This window comes from Oxyura jamaicensis, chromosome 12 (genome assembly GCF_011077185.1).
Source record: "Oxyura jamaicensis isolate SHBP4307 breed ruddy duck chromosome 12, BPBGC_Ojam_1.0, whole genome shotgun sequence".
In the NCBI taxonomy this organism is placed as follows: Eukaryota; Metazoa; Chordata; class Aves; order Anseriformes; family Anatidae; genus Oxyura; species Oxyura jamaicensis.
The window spans coordinates 21,310,715-21,329,286 of record NC_048904.1 but is presented as its reverse complement, the minus strand read 5'-3'; the positions used below and the strand labels follow the sequence as shown (position 1 = coordinate 21,329,286).

At 50.3% G+C, this 18,572-nt stretch overlaps 1 protein-coding gene across 2 annotated transcripts in view; it reads left to right on the top strand.

The window, feature by feature from the left end:
- Positions 1 to 18,572, top strand: part of SRGAP3 (SLIT-ROBO Rho GTPase activating protein 3) — a 59,287-nt gene that overhangs the window by 27,715 nt on the left and 13,000 nt on the right. For both annotated transcript variants that reach the window (XM_035337465.1, XM_035337466.1), the window contains exons 6-14: positions 4,592 to 4,813; positions 5,299 to 5,400; positions 5,630 to 5,827; positions 7,184 to 7,268; positions 8,688 to 8,715; positions 12,165 to 12,267; positions 14,571 to 14,631; positions 15,056 to 15,133; positions 16,436 to 16,570. In XM_035337465.1, coding sequence (XP_035193356.1) covers positions 4,592 to 4,813; positions 5,299 to 5,400; positions 5,630 to 5,827; positions 7,184 to 7,268; positions 8,688 to 8,715; positions 12,165 to 12,267; positions 14,571 to 14,631; positions 15,056 to 15,133; positions 16,436 to 16,570 — 1,012 coding nt within the window. The remainder of the gene's footprint in view (positions 1 to 4,591; positions 4,814 to 5,298; positions 5,401 to 5,629; positions 5,828 to 7,183; positions 7,269 to 8,687; positions 8,716 to 12,164; positions 12,268 to 14,570; positions 14,632 to 15,055; positions 15,134 to 16,435; positions 16,571 to 18,572) is intronic.

The following is an 18,572-nucleotide window of genomic DNA, read 5'->3' as shown; positions in this document are numbered from 1 at the left end:
AAGATAGTGAGCAGTCCTGTCCCATGGACCTTGTAGTTTGGAACAAAAAAGCAACAACATTCCTTTGGAAAAAAGAATTCCCTCTCGATGCTTTTTGCTGCTGCTTTTCCCAGTAGCTTGAAAGAATAGCCTCGAGGTTTTAATGTCCTTTAAAAGATTAATTTACCATTGAGTTCATCTTGGAAAAAGAAACAAAACAACACACGCACAAAAGCCCTAAGAAAATGTACACAGAAGAGGGGTTGCTATAGAGAGATTAAGGAGCAAAATAAAATGGAGGTTAAAAATCCTTCAGAAAGAAACCCGCTCCAGGGACCAGAGAGTTAATTAACTATGGTGAGATTTGGAAAAGGACTGCGTAACGTTCAGCTCTGTAATATTTGTAGTTAAGGAACCTTTGATTAGAAGTAATCAAATCTCACGCTTCAGGGTGTGAGTTGATTACCGTGTGTCGGGAAGGATCCTTCCCCTGCCCCCACCCCCCTCCGTACCCCCTTCGTGTTTGGCTAAGGATGAATGGGATGTTCAGGGGTTTACGTCTCCGTGTCTGCCTCAGGCAGAGCACTGAACTCCACACCAAGGCTGTTCCTTCGGAAGAGATTTGCAGTAACTGCTGCTAATCGCAAGCCGGGCCACGGCTCGCGCCGGGGACACGATCACCCAGTTCAGGACGCGTCTCAGAAGGCCGTGGCAGCGGGCTGTGGCAGAAAGGCAGCCGGGGGGGTCGGCCTCTGCCACAAACAGTTAAAAGATGGGGCTAGTCTGGGACCTGTTGCCTTTATGTGTAGAACGGGGTGCCTTCGGGGCCTGCTGCTGTTTGCCACCGCCCGCGGGCAGCCTGGGTGCCGCAGGGCTGCGGCGGGGCCGGGGGCGCGCTCGGCAGGAGGCTGTGCTCGGCGGCCGGCTGGCCAGCAACGGCGGGGGCAGCCTTCATCAGAGGCAGGCGGCCTCCGTGGCTCTGCTTCTTCCCATCCCTTCCGAGCAATTATTGGTGCCCGCTGGTGCGTCTCGCTGCTTTCTGCCTCCTCCTGGCACGGTTTAATTTCCACTCGGATCCATCTTGCAGCGTGCAGAGCCGGTTTGTTGTGGTCAGGTGTTTCTTTGCAGACGTTTGTCATCGTACCTTGACCAGGTTACCGTGGAACCAGGATGGTTTCAGTGCGGTGTTGCCTTGAGGGAAGTGCAGTGACTGGAGGCTGCAGAGGTGCAGCCGTTCTCTTCTCTGCATTTTAATGCCCAACAAGGAACCGTTCTCCACAGAAGTGGCTGAGAACAGAAGCGGGCACCCTAAGGCACGGGGCCGGGCGTTGGGCTGGGGAGCTGCCAGGAGTGTGCCCAGCTCCTGGGGCTGAGCTCCTCGCCTGGCCCCTCCTGGGCAGCTCTGCTGGGGCCGGGCTGGATTTGGCCGCGTTCACGGCAGTTTGACCGGAGCCAGCTTGCTTAACCTCCTGGGCCTCGCTTTGTTTCTTCGGCTGAACACTGTAATATTTGCAGCCCTTGCAGGGGTGTTACGAGACATAATGAATTAAATATGGAGAGCTTTGGGCTCTTTAGATGAAAGGCACTGCAGAAGTGCTAAGGATTATTATTTGTGCTTCTAATTTCTTTTCCATCAAAGGGGATGAGAGGGGCGAGAAGATGCCCTTTGTTCTGGAGCTGGGAGCAGGAGTTTGAAGTCTTTTTCTTTCTTTTTTTCTTTTTTTCTTCCCTACCCTTTGTGTGTTTCCCTGAGAATTGTGTGAAAGTCCGTGCTCTGCCTTTCCTCCTCTGGGCACCAGCGTGTGAAGCACCAGGCACAGCGCTAACCACCAGGGACTCGCGGGGCTGCACCGTGCTAGTGAAGCGGCTGAGTGCTGGGCCTTGCCGAGAGCTGCTAGCTTCAGCATGAGTCCTGCATTCAAAGTAAAGGAAAGATTTCACATTGCATTTAAATTTTTTCCCAAAGCATCTGACATTACGTTGAGCTCTGTCTCCTCGGATTCTGCGGCATTCAGTGATTTTCCTCTGTCATAGCTCTCCTTCGGAGGCTCTGGAAACTCCTGCCCATGACAGTGGCAGGTATTCTCTCCTGGCATTTTTTCCCAGGCGAGCGGCAATCATTTTCCAGGGAACAGAAGAATGACCGGGGCAGGTTTGGAGGGGCGCTGAGGAACCTGTGCGGTCCCCTTCGGGGAGCAGGTCCTGGCATTTCCTCCGCTGGGGCAGGCCCTGGCTCCGGTGCTCTGCTCAGGACAGCCGCCCTGGGGCTGCTCCGCGGGCAGATGGTGGCTGAGCTGGGCATCGCGGCGCTGCATGGCCTCGGCTCCGTCCCTTTCTGTGCGCTGCCCCAGGGCGGTCGAGCAGGAGTTGCTGCTCAACAGTCCTGTGGGAGACACTCACCGTGCTATGGCTAGGTTTTGCCCTGGGTTCAGCCCAGTTCCCCAGGAGCTAGCTTTCTGTGTAGCTTGCTGATTTATGAAGGCAGAGCTGTCCTGGTCCTTAACCGTCCATATTGTCAACTTACAAAATCAGAAGTTAAACAGAGGCGGGATAACTAGGGGATTGTGACCATTCGATCGTTCCTGCAGCACCCCCATTGCTCCATAGATGGCTTCAGCTGCTCTAAAAGGCTGGATGAGGACAGGCAGACCGTGTTCGTGTGTCTGCAAGCAGGAGTTGTCCTGTTTTGCTTTTACTGCTTGTTTTAGCACAGACTAAACCAAGTACAACTCCGTGACTTGATCTGAGCTGAGGGTTGTCTCTTCAGATGGGCAGGAAGAGCGAGATGACTTCCTTGGTTGGAGCTGCTTGTGGCTCCAGCTGAGTTTTCATATTTCACTTTGGGTTTATCAGTACTGGTCTTCTGATGCAGACACGTTTTGTGCCTTTCTGCATTGGTTAAAAGTAATTCCTGTGGACACTGCAGAGCTGGAAAAGGTGTCCCTGACACGCCAGCCCCAAACAGGGAGTCCTGGTCCATGAGGTACAGCCTGGTGGGGCTTGGGAAGATGGCTTAATACTGCCAGAAGCAAAGGGGAACCTGGTAAACCATGCGGGTTCTAGGCATGTTCGGTTATAGCTCAGAAAATGAGGATTTTCCACTTATTCTTTAATTGGTGTGGCAGCACAGCTTCAGAGCTTCTCTAACAGAAGTTGTCCTGTGGCAGCTCTCGTGCCCTTGGCTGGCAGCGTTAGCTCAGTCTGCTTGCCACGGGAGGTGTTTCTCGTGGGGTTTTCCCCTCTGTTCCTCCTGCGGACGTCTGTGACTCGCATCCCTCCTGCAGCTCACAGCTGTGTGCACGGCTTCAGGTCGGGAGCGTGCGACTGCTGCCCGTTGGCTGCGCTGCCGAGGGCGTGCGGCACTGGGCTCTGCCGCTGGACCTGGCTGCGCCGGGAGGCAGAAACAAGCGTCCTGAGGACATCTGATAATGAAACTCCTAGCGATGGAGAAAGCCATAATTGTCCAACTTTGTCCTCTCCCAGGAGCTTCGGCCCTTTCTCATGTCCCAGAAATAGATGCGCCGCATTTCTGGATCGCAGCCCTGTTGTTCCGCTGCAGTCTCCTTGCAGCCCCTCTCGCATGGCTCAGTCTGACGCGTTGCTCTTCTCCTACTCCCGGCCCTCCTGTCTGTCTGCCGTGCCCCTCCTTTCCCTGCAGAGCCGCTGCTGGCATCCAAACCCTGGGCGCTTCACTGGGCCTGCCTGCGCCCCCACTGCGGTGCCGCGGGCAGGGGCTGGTGGTCGCACCCAGCGGCGCGGGGGCTCGCGCTGCGCCACGGCTCCCACGTGGCTCCCTTGGGGACTGGCAGGAGAGCTGCTAAGGGGTGGGTTTTGCTCAGCTGTGATTATGCATTCATAGCAGCAAATCCCCATGCTGTTGCTATACTTAGCATGCCAAACTCAATTATATGGAGAAGAGAGTTTAAAAACAGGCTTTTGCTGCCAAAATACTGTACATTAGACAATTAGCTCAGAGTTTTATCATTTTCTCCAAGGTGAACGTGAGAATGATCAGTTATGCATGAGAAACTGCTCCATCGTGAGACAGGAAGGCAACCTCCTAGCCGGGATGGAAGGGCTTGCACATGCTGCAGGGCATTTCTCAGTGCCACCTTGCTTGAGCACCCATCCATATTTGATAACTTGGGAAATGGTTTCTTTGCGTAAAAAGTACCTGCAGGGCTGCTCCCAAGGTGAGAAGGAATGCCCTGGGGCAGTCTGTGGTGTGGGTCCTCCAGCCCTTTCTTTTCTGGGGACCTCTGCAGGGCGCAGGAGAACCGTGCTTTCACCTGATTTTTAACTCTCCTGCCTGAGCACCACCCGTGTCCTTCCCTGTAAAACCAAGGACACTAAACCCTAGTGCTGTGGCGAAGGTCCTACGTGGGGTAGTTGCACCATCTGGCTGTTTGTGCCCCTGGTGCCTGTTCTCCTGCAGTCTTCTTCTCCTCACCTTTTCATGTAGTACTGCAGTATGCTATCAGATATACCCCAGTACAGCAGAGCTGGTGTTTCCCTGGGCCATACACTGCTTTGCTGTGTGTTTAATGTGCACGCGACCCTCCAGAACAGTGATGGCAGTACCTGTGTGATACCTGTGCTTGGTGTTTCTCAGTGCTGTGACCTGGGGTTCCATGCCAGCCTCGCTCGGACGTTCAGGACGTACCTGTCTGCAGAGTATAACCTGGAAACCTCCCGCCATGAGGGCCTGGACATCATCGAGAATGCCGTGGACAACCTGGATGCGCGCAGTGACAAGCACACCATCATGGACATGTGCAACCAGGTCTTCTGCCCTCCGCTCAAGTTCGAGTTCCAGCCCCACATGGGGGACGAGGTACTGTGCTTGCTGCCGAGGTCTGTGGGGCTGCCTTGCAGCCTGGCCTGGGCTAGGTCTCTCTACCATCACCATTACGTTATTTCTTCCCTTTTTGTTCTGTCTTCACATGCTGCTATTCATGTTTCCTTTCTTAATGAGACATTTAGCTCATTAGGGCTCCTCCTTTCAGCGTGCCTCTTGCTCCTTGCCTTTCCCAATTAGAATGCCTGTGCCTTGATCCTCATCTGAACTGCCCAACAGATTTGTAAAGTGGGGCTTTGATTTACCTGCTGTAATTGGAAGACTTCAGAGCACAGCTTTAAAATGCTGGGTAGAAATGCCTTGTGCTGGCCCAGGTCCAGGGCACTGCTGCTTAGAAACTGGGCCACGCTGCCCCGGGGGATGTGAGGAGCTGAGAGAATCGTTTAGGTATTAAACGTGTGTGTCTGGTCAATGCGTGACCCACTGAATCCTCCCCTGTCTCTGGCATGGCTCTGCCCCAGGTGTGCCAGGTCAGTGCCCAGCAGCCCGTGCAGACCGAGTTGCTGATGCGGTACCACCAGCTGCAGTCGCGACTGGCCACCCTCAAGATAGAGAACGAAGAGGTAAGGACTTGTCTGGGTCTCGTGAGCGGCCTCACGGGCAGCATTGCTCAGCCCATGATGCAGGGGGTTTCCCGGTGGGGTCGGGTTTGGGATCCTGGCGGTGCTGAGGGCTCCCTTTGCAGCTCATGCATGAGTGAGCCCAGTAGGAGCTGCTTGTTGGCCAGTTGTTTTGGCTCAAGATGTGTTTTTCAGTCTGCTTCAAGAACATGCTATATTCTATGTCTGATAGGTACGAAAAACTCTGGATGCCACGATGCAGACTTTGCAGGACATGCTGACAGTGGAAGATTTTGATGTTTCAGATGCCTTCCAGCATAGTCGCTCCACTGAGTCGGTCAAATCAGCTGCTTCAGAAACCTACATGAGTAAAATAAACATCGCCAAGAGGAGAGCCAACCAACAGGAAACTGAGATGTTCTATTTTACAGTGAGTCTCATCTCATGTGATACAGGACACAAAGCATTAATTGCTAGGGCTGAGTCCCGCTTTAAATGCTCATTAGTGAAGAGTAAGAACCAATTCAGTCTCTTCAAGTATTTGTCTTCTGTCTGGTTTGGGATTGGAATGCATTTCACAGTGGCAGGGCAATGCACAGGGAATGACAATTCAGTGTCTGCCTTGATTTTGAAGGAGCAACTGGAGCAACCAGTTGTGACCAAAAGTGCACTGAAGTCTGCAGGAGTGGCTCAGAACTGGGCAGCAGGCTCCAGCTACACTCAGAGTGTTTCGCCAGCCGCTGGACTTTCCTGGAGGCCTTCACTCTTTTGAACCATTAGTCAAGCCTTGCTTTTCTGGTCTACACAGCTAAAATCCGCCCTTGGCCCAGGGGATGAACTACACAGTTATTTGCATCTCACACAAGTGCTGTAGGGAGCTGTGACAGCCTTGCTTTGCTGCTGCGTGTGTGCCAGGACGGAGGCAGCTGTGCCGTGTGTGCCCTGCAGTGTGTCCAGTACTTCACAGCCATGCTGCTCGCAAGGCTCTCTGTTCTAAGACTTGGAGTATAAATAGTAAGACAGCAGCGCAGCAGAAGTGCTCCTCATTTAAATGTGGTTACTAGGCTAATGTTAATAGCATCTTGTGATAAATATGTATGCATAGGAAAGCTTCTAATTTCTCTAACAGTGTTGTTATTCCAATTCACAGGGCTGGGGGCGGGGGGGGGGAATCATTGCAGTTGTGCAAGAGTTTAATTTTGCAAAAATTTGTGATTTTTCCCATTTTTTGTCTTTCATTTTCTACGTCTGATTCCCTTACTCCTCCTCCATGAAATGACTTGCTCTGGAGTGTTACTGGGCGTACAGCAGTCTGACAATGGCACAAGAAGCTGTGCTGCAGTTTGTGCTGCCCAGCTCACAGTGTCTGCCTGCCTGGGCTGGGCTGGGCTCCTGCACTGGGTGTGCTCCCTGCTGCATCGCTTGTGTGCACAAAGGCGAAGCCCCTGTCAGTGCAGGGAAAACCTCTTTGATTTTCCAGCCTGTTCTCAGAAGCCTGACAAAAGAAAGCTTGCTTTGAACTCTTTTCTTTGGAGCTCCTTGCGTTCCCAGGCAGGAGGTGCAGCACCAAGGAGACTGGGCTAATAAGATCATCAGGGCTGGGGCTTGGGCAGTGAGAAGTGATTAGACTGTGCTCCATCCTGCGGTGCATCTGACGCCTTGTTTGTTAGAGCCTGACAGCCTCTTGGAGTCCCTGTCAGTAGCCCCAGGCAAAAGCGTACATCAATTACAGATGATTTTTGCTGAGAGCCTTAACCCGCCTTGTTTGTTTTGTTCTGAATTGCAGAAATTTAAAGAGTATTTGAACGGCAGTAATCTTATCACGAAGCTCCAGGCTAAACACGACTTGCTGAAGCAGACTCTTGGGGAAGGTGAGTTGAGGAGTTGGGTTCAGAGGGAAATGCCCCATCAAAAGCAGAGATTTTAAAGCAGGCTTCATCTGCCAGCCTTACCTGCTGTCTGTATTCCCTGAGTTACTGATGGCCTCTCTGTTTGGCTGCTATGCTAAGTTTAACCAGAGACATGCAAAATAGTTATTTCCATGGAATATTATTCTTTTTCTAAGTTTCTTTGGGAGTGTGCAGGGGAAGCAGCCCTGTGTAGAAGATACAGGGCTCAGACTCCTATGGATTGGTGCAAGAGGTGATTACCTCTTGGAGGTTAACTTGATCACCTCCCTCTCTCCCACACAAAAGAACTATTGCTGTTCTTAGGAGGAAGAGTGTGGTGTCAGTTGTTTTAATACTCTGGGAGCTGTGCAAAAGCAGCTGTGCAACGTTTTCACATGGAAACTCTCTGAATTTCTTCCAGGTCATGGGATTGTCCTGCTATGTAGCCATTCAGCAAATGCTTAGCCCAGAAATGCAGAATGCTCTGTTTCAGCATGAGCTGATTCTCCTTAGGAAAAAATCTGGGTTTGCAAAACACTTGTGTGGAATTCTTTGCTTTTTTCAGTGAGGAATTGGCTGCAAGCTTGCTTTCTGCAGGTGCCAAGGGAGAACAGGAAGGAGGCATGTGAAGCCAAATGCTTGCTTTTATGTGCCTTAGAAAAAGGAAGAATAAATCAGCTTTCTTGGCCTTGGGAGAAATAAACAGCATGTGAAATGAGTTTAGTTTTTTTCAGTGGATTGACAAATACTTTAAAAAATGAACAGATCTTATCACTGGTAATATGCTGTCATTTATATGAAATCCAAGCTCTAAAAATACACGAAGGGAATGAGAATATTGACAGCCAGAAGAGCGTCTGCCTGATTATGATTAGATGGGCTGTTATCTCATAGGAGAAGCCAAGGAGCAGAATTACTCCACTGTATTCAGCTGCTATTAGTGGTCCTCCACGAGGCAGTTGGATAATCTCCGCAGCCTCCCCGGGGGCTTTGGCCCTTGTCAGACTCCCCCTTTCCCGTCTGAATCTGGCCAATCCCCAGCTACTGTAAATGAGCACTTACTGTGGAGGACCTGTGGTGCATCTGGTTATTTTTTTTAAGATGAGCTTCATATTGCAAATAAACCTTTAATGTCAGTGGGAGTAGAAGATGCTTTCCCTCCCTTGTGACTGAGCCTTGGACTTGTAATGTGCCTCTTAGAGGAAAGGGTTCGCATGGCAACCAGCTCGGCATCTCCTGCAACCTGCAGGGCTTTCAGGCTCGTTCAGCTTTGCCACAAACAATTAACTCAGGGCTTACAGAACCAGAAGCAGGGGTGTGAATGCTTGTGCATCTGTGTTTTAACAGTCATTTTCTGGTGACTAATGTGCAGACTTGATGGAAACTTATGTTTTTTCATAGGTGAAAGAGCAGAATGCGGAACAACCAGGTGAGAAGTTTCTTCTATTTCGTCTGCTTTTGGGAAGGACCTTTAGCTCGTGCTGGCAGGAGGAGGGCGGTTTGCTTGGCAACTGATACAGCTTGGTGGGGCTGAGAGTCAACTATCTTCCATCTGCCCTGTGCTGGCAGGCTGGAGGGTGGGCAAACCCAGGCTCTCCAGATCGCTGACCTGCTTCTCAGCTGCATTGCCTGAAGTGGAGTAATTAGGGTGATGACAAGCAGGCCCTTGTTTTTGCTGCAGTGTAATTTCTAGCTGGCTGGCTTGGAAGTGCCTGGAAGTGCTCTGTCAGCACGGTGCGCTGCAGTGTCTTGTAGGCACAGCTGAGGTGGCGTTGTGTTCAGACAGTGCAATACAAGTGTGTCTACCTGCTCCCTGCCATCCCTGTTCACTTAAGGACTTTGATATGTCTCCTGAAAACCTCTCCCAGCTCTGGCTTCTTTACCCAGGAGCACAGAGAATGCTTTTATTCTTAGACTTTCATCCAGCTACAGCAGGAGATATTCCTAGGGGTGAATGTAACAGGCAGGAGGCTTTGATCTGTGTCCAGTCCATAAAGCATCTCCACAGAGCTCTAGTGGCTTGCTCTGAGTGTGCTGGTTTCCGAACAGTAAGACATAGGCCAGCAAAGCCTGCAAAAATCTCCCCAGAACATTTTGAACCTCTTTTTGCGTCATCTTTTTACAATCCTATTTCAGAGTTTAATTAAATTTGCAATACCAGAAAAAAAAAAAAAGGCATTCCATGTGAGAAATGCTGAAGCAGATGGTGATGACTTGATCACTGGGCTGCCTTTCCAGGCAGGAAAGAGGCTGCCTGGGCAGAGGGCAGAGGCCAGCGGGTGCCTTGGTCTGCCGCCTTCTGGCTGGAGGTGGGTGTGCTGCCGGTGCCAGGCTGAGAGCGGCGTCAGAGCTGGAGCCCGCTGGGGCTCCCACACAAGGTGGGGAGGTGCCATTGGGACCGAGTGGCCTTCCGAGCCTGCGATGGGCAAGAGAGTGGGGGCACAGGCTGAGAAACCCGGACAGCCTCATGTCTTGCTGCAGCAATATGTTCCAAGGAGCTGCTCTTGAGCGTTTGCATGTGCTTGGCTGGTGAGCGGAGCCCTGGTCCTTCGGATGCACCAGGCAGGGTTATCTGCAGAGCTGGCAGATAAAAGCACACCGAAACAACTCGGTAAAATCTCACAGAATTTGCTCTTGAGTACTTTCTCAGGAGTGGGTGCCTGTGGACTGGTGGTGTGTGTTTCAGGCCAAAACAATCAAAGGAATGAATAACAGCCTCCTACATGAGGGATGATGGCACAACTCCCTGCTGCTTCTGTTTGCTTTTGTTTCAGTATTTGCTTTTACTTCACAAAGGAAAATAAACACGAGACAATCTCCTCCTTGTGCGCGGCAGCACTGTAAGCGCCGTCGGAACAACCTTCCCACCACACACAGCCCGAGGCCGGGCTGCTCTGGCCGCCTGGCTCCAGAGCATCACCCAGCGCGAGGAGATTACACCGCAGCAAAGGCTCTGGGTGTCCTCAGTTTGCAGCACACGGCTGCTCAGCTGAGAGTCATGCGGGCACTTCGCTGGGCAGTCATCATTTCTGCTCCTCAAATAGCAAGAGCTGTAAAGTTGAAGGAATGGTTATAGGCTGTAGGAGTGTACAGCCAGATCCTTTATTTTAATTAAAGGCACCTGATTAAGGAACCAGGGGATTACAATTATCACCTTTGCACTGTAGCTCTGTGTAAATCATATGTGTCCATTCAACTCTGCAAGCACTTTTGCATGAAGGCTCCCAGCACTCATTTTCATTTGCAGTCATGATCTGTCCTCTGCAGATGTTTGTGTAGCCTGGGGACAGAGCACAGATCAGAAATCGCTTAGAGAATTTATGCTATTTTTCTCCCTCTTCCAGATCTGTGTACTTGAGTTTTAATGTCCTTCGTTATCAGAAGAAGAAATGAAAATGTAATTATCATTACTGGAAGCAGCCCTCCAGACTGCTGATCAGAGCACTAACACGTTACTCATTTCCATGGCTGCATTTCCAGAAGCAGTAGTGTCCCTAACTCTTGCTGACATCAGGAGGGGCTCTGGGATCTGTTCCCTCAGACCGTAGTCCCCAGCTGGTAGGGGTGGGGACACCCCACTTCCCCGTGTGGGTGCCTGCCTTTGTTGTTCCTGCACAAGTGTGGGTGGGTTTGCTCTTGTGTGTCGTGTGTTGTCTGGGCTCACTGTTCTGGTTGTGTCCTGGATTCCTGGCAACTTCATGAATGCCTGCCAGAGGGACTAGAGACCATTCACATTCCTGAGAATGTCTCCCGGACAAGTTAGCTACAGAGGTGTTCCCACTGGCCTGTTTCAGACAATCTCTGAGCAGAACGAGGTCCATTTAGGAATAAGTGGGATTATCCCAGGGCTTTCCAAGGCCTAACGGGTTTTCTGGGATCTATCAAGGAAGCAGCTGAGCACTGTAACTGCTCTGTGTGCTTTTTCAGGCAGACAGAGTGCTGAAGTGGTAGAAATAGAAGGCAGGTGTTAAAAATCCTGCTGAGCACCAACGCCTTCATCTTACTTCTAAAATGTCATCCCATGCACCAGCACCAATGCAGAGCAGCAGTTGTGGTAGCCGGCGTCTCGGAGAGGGAGAGCGGTGCCTGCAGGGTGCGGGAGCCGAGGGCGCTGCTGACCAGCTGCGTTTAGCAGCTCCGTTATTCTCTTGCTTGAACGAAGCCAGTTCTGCGTGAAGAAAATTCCTGATCCCTCGTCATTCATTCAGGCTGAGGTTGCTGGTATGCTTACTGCTTTGTCACTGGAAACAGTTGTTGTCTGTGGCATGAGCCAGGAGCCTTCAGCACAGCTGTAGAAATAGGCAGTAGGGTGCTGTGTGACTGCAGCAGAGGTCAGTGCATGGCCAGTACCGGGGGACTGCAGGGATGGAAAGTAACAGGCAGGTCGGCTTGTTGCTGTTAAATGTTTATATTATCGAGATCAATTTGAATGCAGTCTTGAATGCAGTCTTGACCTCGACTTGAACATATGCACAGCTTGTATTGAACAGCCCTGACTTTGCTCCGGGCTGCCTACACATTAGCTCCACTGAACGCTCAGGCACCTTCCAGCTGCACCCAAGCTCAGCTTGGCCTTCGGGATCTGGAAAGCAAGGTCACCTGGCAGTGGGTCCAGTGTTAGTGCCAGGGTTGCCTGCCCTGCGCCGTGGCAGGGCTTCGGGGTAAGCAAAGGGCACGTCCCCGGGTGACACTGAGCTCCTCGTGGTGTCAGCCGAAGGGAGAGTGGCCACAGACTGCCTGGAGCCCGCGCCGAGTCCTCGCAGCGGGGGTTTTCTGTTTGGTTTATTTTTTGTTCTCAGTCATAACCGTTGAGATCTCACCCGTTCATTGCATTTATGTTGGTGTTTTGTTGATTTCTTTTGTTCCATTTTCTCCCAGGCCCCCATGTCTTCCCCCTAAGCCACAGAAAATGAGGAGACCTAGGCCTCTCTCAGTCTATAATCATAAACTCTTTAACGGCAATATGGAAACGTTCATTAAGGTACTCGCTGGCTGACAGTAAGAGTTTATGAACGCTGTGAATGTAATGGTGGCTTTCCTGTCCTATCTGCTGACTGCTTCCTTCCTCGGACAGGGGTTTCCTGGTCTGCCTGCACCCACTTGGCGCGGCCAGCGTGCGCTTTGCCTCCGTGACGATTTCCCCCCGTAGCCGTGCTCGCCCCCGGCGCGCTCCTCACCCGCCCTGTGCCGGGACACCCACGCCGGGACGGGGAGGCAGGGGGTCCCTGGGGGTGGCGGTGGTCTGCCCGGGGGCAGTGGGCAGAGCTGCTGCCTCTGTGCCGGCTGGCCTTGTGCCCCGAGCCCCCTCGGCACCGCACGGCAGCGGGAGGAGAAGCTCAGACAGCGAGAGGAACCCAGCCGGCCCTCAAGGCACCACACCTCTTAGATCTGCCGAGCCCGTGTACCTGAGGAACAGAGGGCAGCGTGGAAGGGTGCAGAAAAATGCTTTTGTAACCTCTGACAATCCCGTAGACCTGAGGTTGGGAAACCACTGATGATTAAACAGGTTTTTTGAGGTGGATTTCCAGGGATGTGCCCATTACTTGCTCGGCTCCAGCCCCGCGTGGTCAGAGCTAGCAGGGAAGAGTAAGGTTGTCTTCCAGTGCTGGGGCAAAATGGCTGTCGGGTGGTTTCCTCCAAGCCATCTCTGATACCCTGCAGCCCTGGTAAACCTTGACCAGAGTATTTTCTGTGTTCAGGTGGGGATGAACTCAGACTGACTCAGTTGATCACAGCACAGTCCCAGTGAAGGGGGCTTTTGGCCCTGCTTGTCCCAGGAAGTTACCCAAAATGAGAGGTTTGGGGAGAAAGATAAAGAGATTTGGTCCAAAGGATGCGTCCAGTTGTCTAACTATTGGTCCTCTTGCACTTTGCTATTGTCTGGTGACTTGAAGGATTTCTGAAGGAAGCAGTGCCTGTTTTAGGCCTGCAGTGAAGGAAGTTTTAACAGCAATACTGCAGGAAACAGCAGTATGAAAATGCTGGATTAGGTAAACTCGTAGGCATTGACTGGCTCTGAGTTGTTCTTTCAGTGCAACCATAAGCCTAAAAGCAGTGTTCATAAGCAGTGCCCTGTCACAGGTAACACAGAAGCCAGTAGTCCCTCTAACACTTGCAATGGTTCCATATTTGAGCTGATTTTTCAAAAAGCATACTCAAAGTCCCTGCTATTCAGTATCACCGAGGAGGAGTTAGCGGCAGTGGAAGGAGGCCCTGTGCCAGCTCCGGGGAGCTGCCGGCGAGGGCACGGCCCCAGGTCCCGGCACGGGGCTGGGTGGCTGCTGGTGCCCCGGCGCTGGTCGTGGCGTGGCTCAGGCAGGGAGGAAATCCGAGAGGCCGCTCCTGGCCGCGCCGGGCCTGGGTGCAGCGCGCATCGCCCACGGGACTGGGGAGGGAGGGCAGGGCGGGCGGCCCGAAGGCTGGGGTTGGACTTTGCTAAGCTGCCATTGCATTTGAGTGTTCATGGCCTCCGGAACAGATACTTACCTCTAACTGAACTCATCCTTGCTTAATCTTTTCTTTTCTTCCCGCTCTGCTGCTTTTTTGTGTTCTCAGAGGAAGGAGGAATGCGCGAACGAGAAATCAGGTATTTACTGGAGGCCCGTCTGTGAGACGGAGTAAATTAACCAGAGAGATGCAACTGTACTCTACTGGAAAAAGCAGCCAAACAAAGCCCCTAAGGAAAATAAGCAATCACTTATGAAGGCAGGCTCAGCTCACGTTCCCCTTGGCTCCTTCCATGCGGGGCCTTGCGAGAAGCAGCTTTGAAAGAAAAGCCAAAAGCCATTGTAGGTTCAGACCCAGGCAGTTCATTTCACACACTGTCGTGGCTTTTTTCCCTTTTTTTTTTTTTTTTTTTTTTTTCAGCATCTGCTGACAATAGCTCTTTTTTCAGGTAAAAATACTGTTGTAAGCTCTGTTACTGGAAGCTTATTTCATCAGACAGGTGCAGTGCAAGTTTTATTTTGACTCAGCATTACACCTTTGAAATGGAATAGCTGTGATCCAGTTGCATCAGTCCCCTATCTCAACCAGACAGTGAGCAAGTCTTTGTCATACACGTTAGTAAAAGCTTTTTTTTGTGAGTAATTGAGCGCACCAAGTGTATTCAGCAGTTAGATGGCTCGATGTTCGTAACGCCTCCTTCTCTTGCCTCTTTCTCTTACTAAATTCAATGGCACTGATTTTTCAAATCTGTTTTTGCCATCTTTAATGCTTTTTCAGTGCAATGTTATCAATCCACCAGCAAATTTTTAATTTTTTACTTTTTTCTCTTTCCTGAAGGACTCAGGACAAGCTATTCCACTTGTAGTAGAAAGCTGCATTCGTTACATCAACTTGTATGGTAAGTTAATTCTGTCGTATCAACACAGAAACGTCCTGCACAGGTAACCACGTACTGTAGTTAGCAGTGAAATTCAGAATAGATGCCCTCAGCCCTTGCTGCATGGGCTCAGGTTATAATTATGATGGTATTCACTGTGATGTAACATGGGATGACTGACAAATATTTAGGTCTTGTTAGTACTTATTCAGGTTAAATTGTTTGCTTAGGCCCCAGGCCAACAGGAGCTCTTTCAGCACTTTGATACAGGTGGCCTTGGTTGGAGAACATGAGCAGAAATGCCTCTCGGTCGCCTGCCCGGTCCCCTTCTTGCTCTCGGAGCCTTTCTCTCTGAGAGCATCGACTTCTAGTTTCTGCTGTTCTTTACCAGAAAGTACTGAATGGCAGTTAGGTAAAGCTTGTCAAACTGATCGTTCTTTTCCAGGCCTTCAACAACAGGGTATTTTTAGAGTTCCTGGCTCCCAGGTGGAAGTCAACGACATCAAGAATTCCTTCGAAAGAGGTGCGTTGGCACGGTGTGTGGGTACAGACGGCCGTGTCTGACCCCTCTGCCTGTGCCTCTGGGGGGCAGATACTGTCGTGGGGGTGTCAGCGTGCTGACCTGGAGCACTGGATGTTTTGTAAATCCCATGCTAAAGGCCTTTCTGTGAGGAGAAACCAGGAAGTTTTCTCTTCTTCTAGATAACCTAGCAATGTATCTCCAGGAATAGCAAAGAGTCACCTAGGGAAAGAACATCAGAAGCAGGGAGGTGCAGAAACCCTTTCCCCAGCCTTTATTTAAAAGTGCGGCAGCCTCAGATGAAAGCCATAAAATAGTTTGTTGAGGATCCATTTTCAAGGAACTTTTATCAGTTCCAAGGACAGCAAGAGTATCAGAGAAGGTAGGAACATTATTTCTCTGCTTCTGAGTGTGTATTTAGTGGTCCGACAATATTAATGTGGTATAGTGACATCCACTGCTCTAGCGGGTGGAGCGTAGTCATCACATGGGGGTTGCCTCCTTCCTGCAGTGGTTTGTCACAGAAGGAGCAGCATTGCCACGTGTCTCTGGTGACAGAGTTGGTTACAGGACTCCTAATCATTCTGTTGGGAAAACAGCATCAAAGGTGTCAGGCTGGCAGGTCAGAGCAGAGTGATCCTGCTGTCACCGAGGAAAGCTGAAGCTGTGAAATGGGTGAAATGGCCTCTGTGGCGCTGAGCTTTGAGCGGCTTTGGAAGGATCAGAGTGAAGGTGGCCAATGGAGAAGGTAGTGGTGGGATTTCCAAAAACTGGAGGATTTGCACATCCAGTTAGAGGAATCAGTATCCAAATCCCTTAGCTTTTGAAAACCATTTATAGATTTAAGTTGATAATATCCAGAACTCTTCGGTCTTATTCCAGAGGCACAACTGCATACTCTAGGCAAGCCTGTCCTCTCAGGCTCACCTGCCACAACTTAGATCTGTTCAGCTCTCCAAGCTGCTGTCTTAAGTGCAAAAATGCACTGGGATGGAAATGCTGAAATAGAACTGATGAATAATATCTGCAGCTTCAGGAAAGGTTTAACATCTCACAGTAAACTACATACCCTGGCTTTTTATAGGTAAGGCTATCACATATCTTAGCATGATGCTGTGTAGTGAAATACCTTATTAAACTCTTCTCTTGCTGGGAAAATGCAGAGCTACCATTCTACAGGCAGGAGGGTTTTCAGAGCTGTGGGAAATTTTGTTTTTCCATTGAATTAGGAAAAACCCTTGCCGTGTTAGTCCAACTTGACAGTAAAGCTGGAAATAAAAACTGTTTTTATTTATAACTGGGCAGGTGAAGATCCCCTTGCTGATGATCAAAATGAACGTGACATTAACTCAGTGGCTGGAGTCTTGAAGCTGTATTTCCGAGGACTGGAAAACCCCCTCTTTCCTAAGGAAAGGTTTCAAGATTTGATATCTACTATAAGTAAGTATATGTTACATGACTTCTTGAAGAGTAGGCGGGACAAGGAAATCTAGAAATGGGGCAAATACACCTGTGTTTTGCAGCATATGCTGTGAGAAGGGCTGTAGCTCTCCAATGGAAGTTGTGAGGAAAAGGCATTAAGGTTGTGCACTAGCAGCGGCAAAGGTAAGGGAGAGGTAAAACATCTTGCTATGGCTCCTCTGAAGTCTTCCTAGCACCATGAAGATCACCCAAGAGTCACCCTCAGGCTTAGGCCAGTGGGCTGTACACACGTTTGCTGGTTGCTTGAGGGGTCATTAGTTGCTTGAACATAGGGGGCAGCTTCCTGCACAGGTCCCTCTGCATGTCCAACAGCTGGTCCTGTGCTCCCATCCTGTGCCACGCAGCTGTGTTTGCTGGGATCCAGCTGGGTTCTGCTGCTTTAGCTCAGTGTCTTCTGCTAAACAAAGCAGAGGTCAAATAGCCATTGGCTATTCTAAAAGCTTCTCTGTGGTGTGAGGTCTGCAAAAGTGGTTTCAACCTCACGCAGTCAGCTGTTCTCAAAATATTTGCTGTTTGTTTTTCCTGTCCCAAAGAAAAACAGGAACAGCTTTGGGATGTGAACAGAGGTGGAAGTTGAGCCTTTTCATCAGGAAATGTCTAGCGTTGATTTCAGGGGAGAGCCTGGTTTCTTCTTGTTCTGTCCTGAATTCTGCTCCCAGCACCACTCCTTTCTCTGCAACTGAAGACACAAATATCCCAGCTGGGCTTTATTTCTCTCAGAACCTTGTAGCGCTGACATTTATTTATTGGCAAGTCATGGAAATTGCTCCCCTAGGGCAAAGGAAAAAGGCAGAATGAATTCGATGCTTCAGAGATGATGGAAGAGGGTGTTGTGCACTTTGGCCTCAGGATGACTTTGTGTTACCAGAGAGGTGCTGGGGGTACTTGGGGGTTCGAGTGTCATTCTGGGGGTAGCTTGTGGGGGGAGGTGGCTGGAGAACACGTGCTGAGCCCTTCGTTTGGCTTTCAGTGCTCCCTCCCCCTTTTAATGTCACTGTGCATAATTGCTAGGGACTTAGCAACGTCAAAAAAGACAGATGATGTCTGGAGGGGAATGACGCAAGGATGAGCTTGTTCCAGAAGGAGAAGAATGTGCTTTTATTTTTCAGGAACAGTTGTTTTATATAGTCGCTTTAGGAAATGTGCTGTTGCCGTTCACTTTTGATGTGTAAAACAGCGCTGCACACCTGTAAGGGTGGCAGGCCAGGGAAGCTCCTTCTGCACTAGCCGCGTGCCCCAGACAAGGAGTTTCAGCGAGGTGGCTCCGGCTGCCCACCCGAGGGACTCGGCAGCAGCACGGAGGGGAGCCTGAGCGGGTGATAGGCTTGTGCTTTGGGGCCATCCCCAGGCACTGAACGTTTGCACAATTTGCTAAGCTCTTGGAAGCTTTTCATTGCAAACATAATCAGTTTACTTTCTGGGTAGTATTTTCTCCTACCATTTTCTTTTTTTTTCTTCTTTTTTAAAATCTATTTTAACAAAGCACTTCCTTTTTCTTATGTTTCTTTTCTTTTTCTGCTGCTGTCGCTACCTCTAGATTAAGGATAGTTTTCAAATGCTTTAAGGTGCCGTGTTCCCACTAGTGATCCAAGCTCAACTGCTTCTGATTCTGTCACCCAAATACAGGCTGTGTGATAGGTGCCCAGCCGCTGCTTAGTGAAACGCCCTCCGTGCTGTAAGATATTCTGTTTCGTTCTGTTCCTGGGGGAAGGTTAAACTCAGCTGAGAGGTTTTATGGGAGCGGGAAGCCGGCGTTGCTGATGACAAATGAGAGGCTGTTTTTTTCCTTTCACTTGATGGGTCTGAGAGCTTACATGGAGACATTCCTCAAATGCACATGAGAAATGGATGAGTAGAAAAGGCACTTGGTTTGCAAAGGCTCGCTCAGGGGTGTGCCTGTGTTACAAAGTGATTGATGCTTACTCCAGTAATTCCTCTGAATTACAGCCAGTTGAAACAT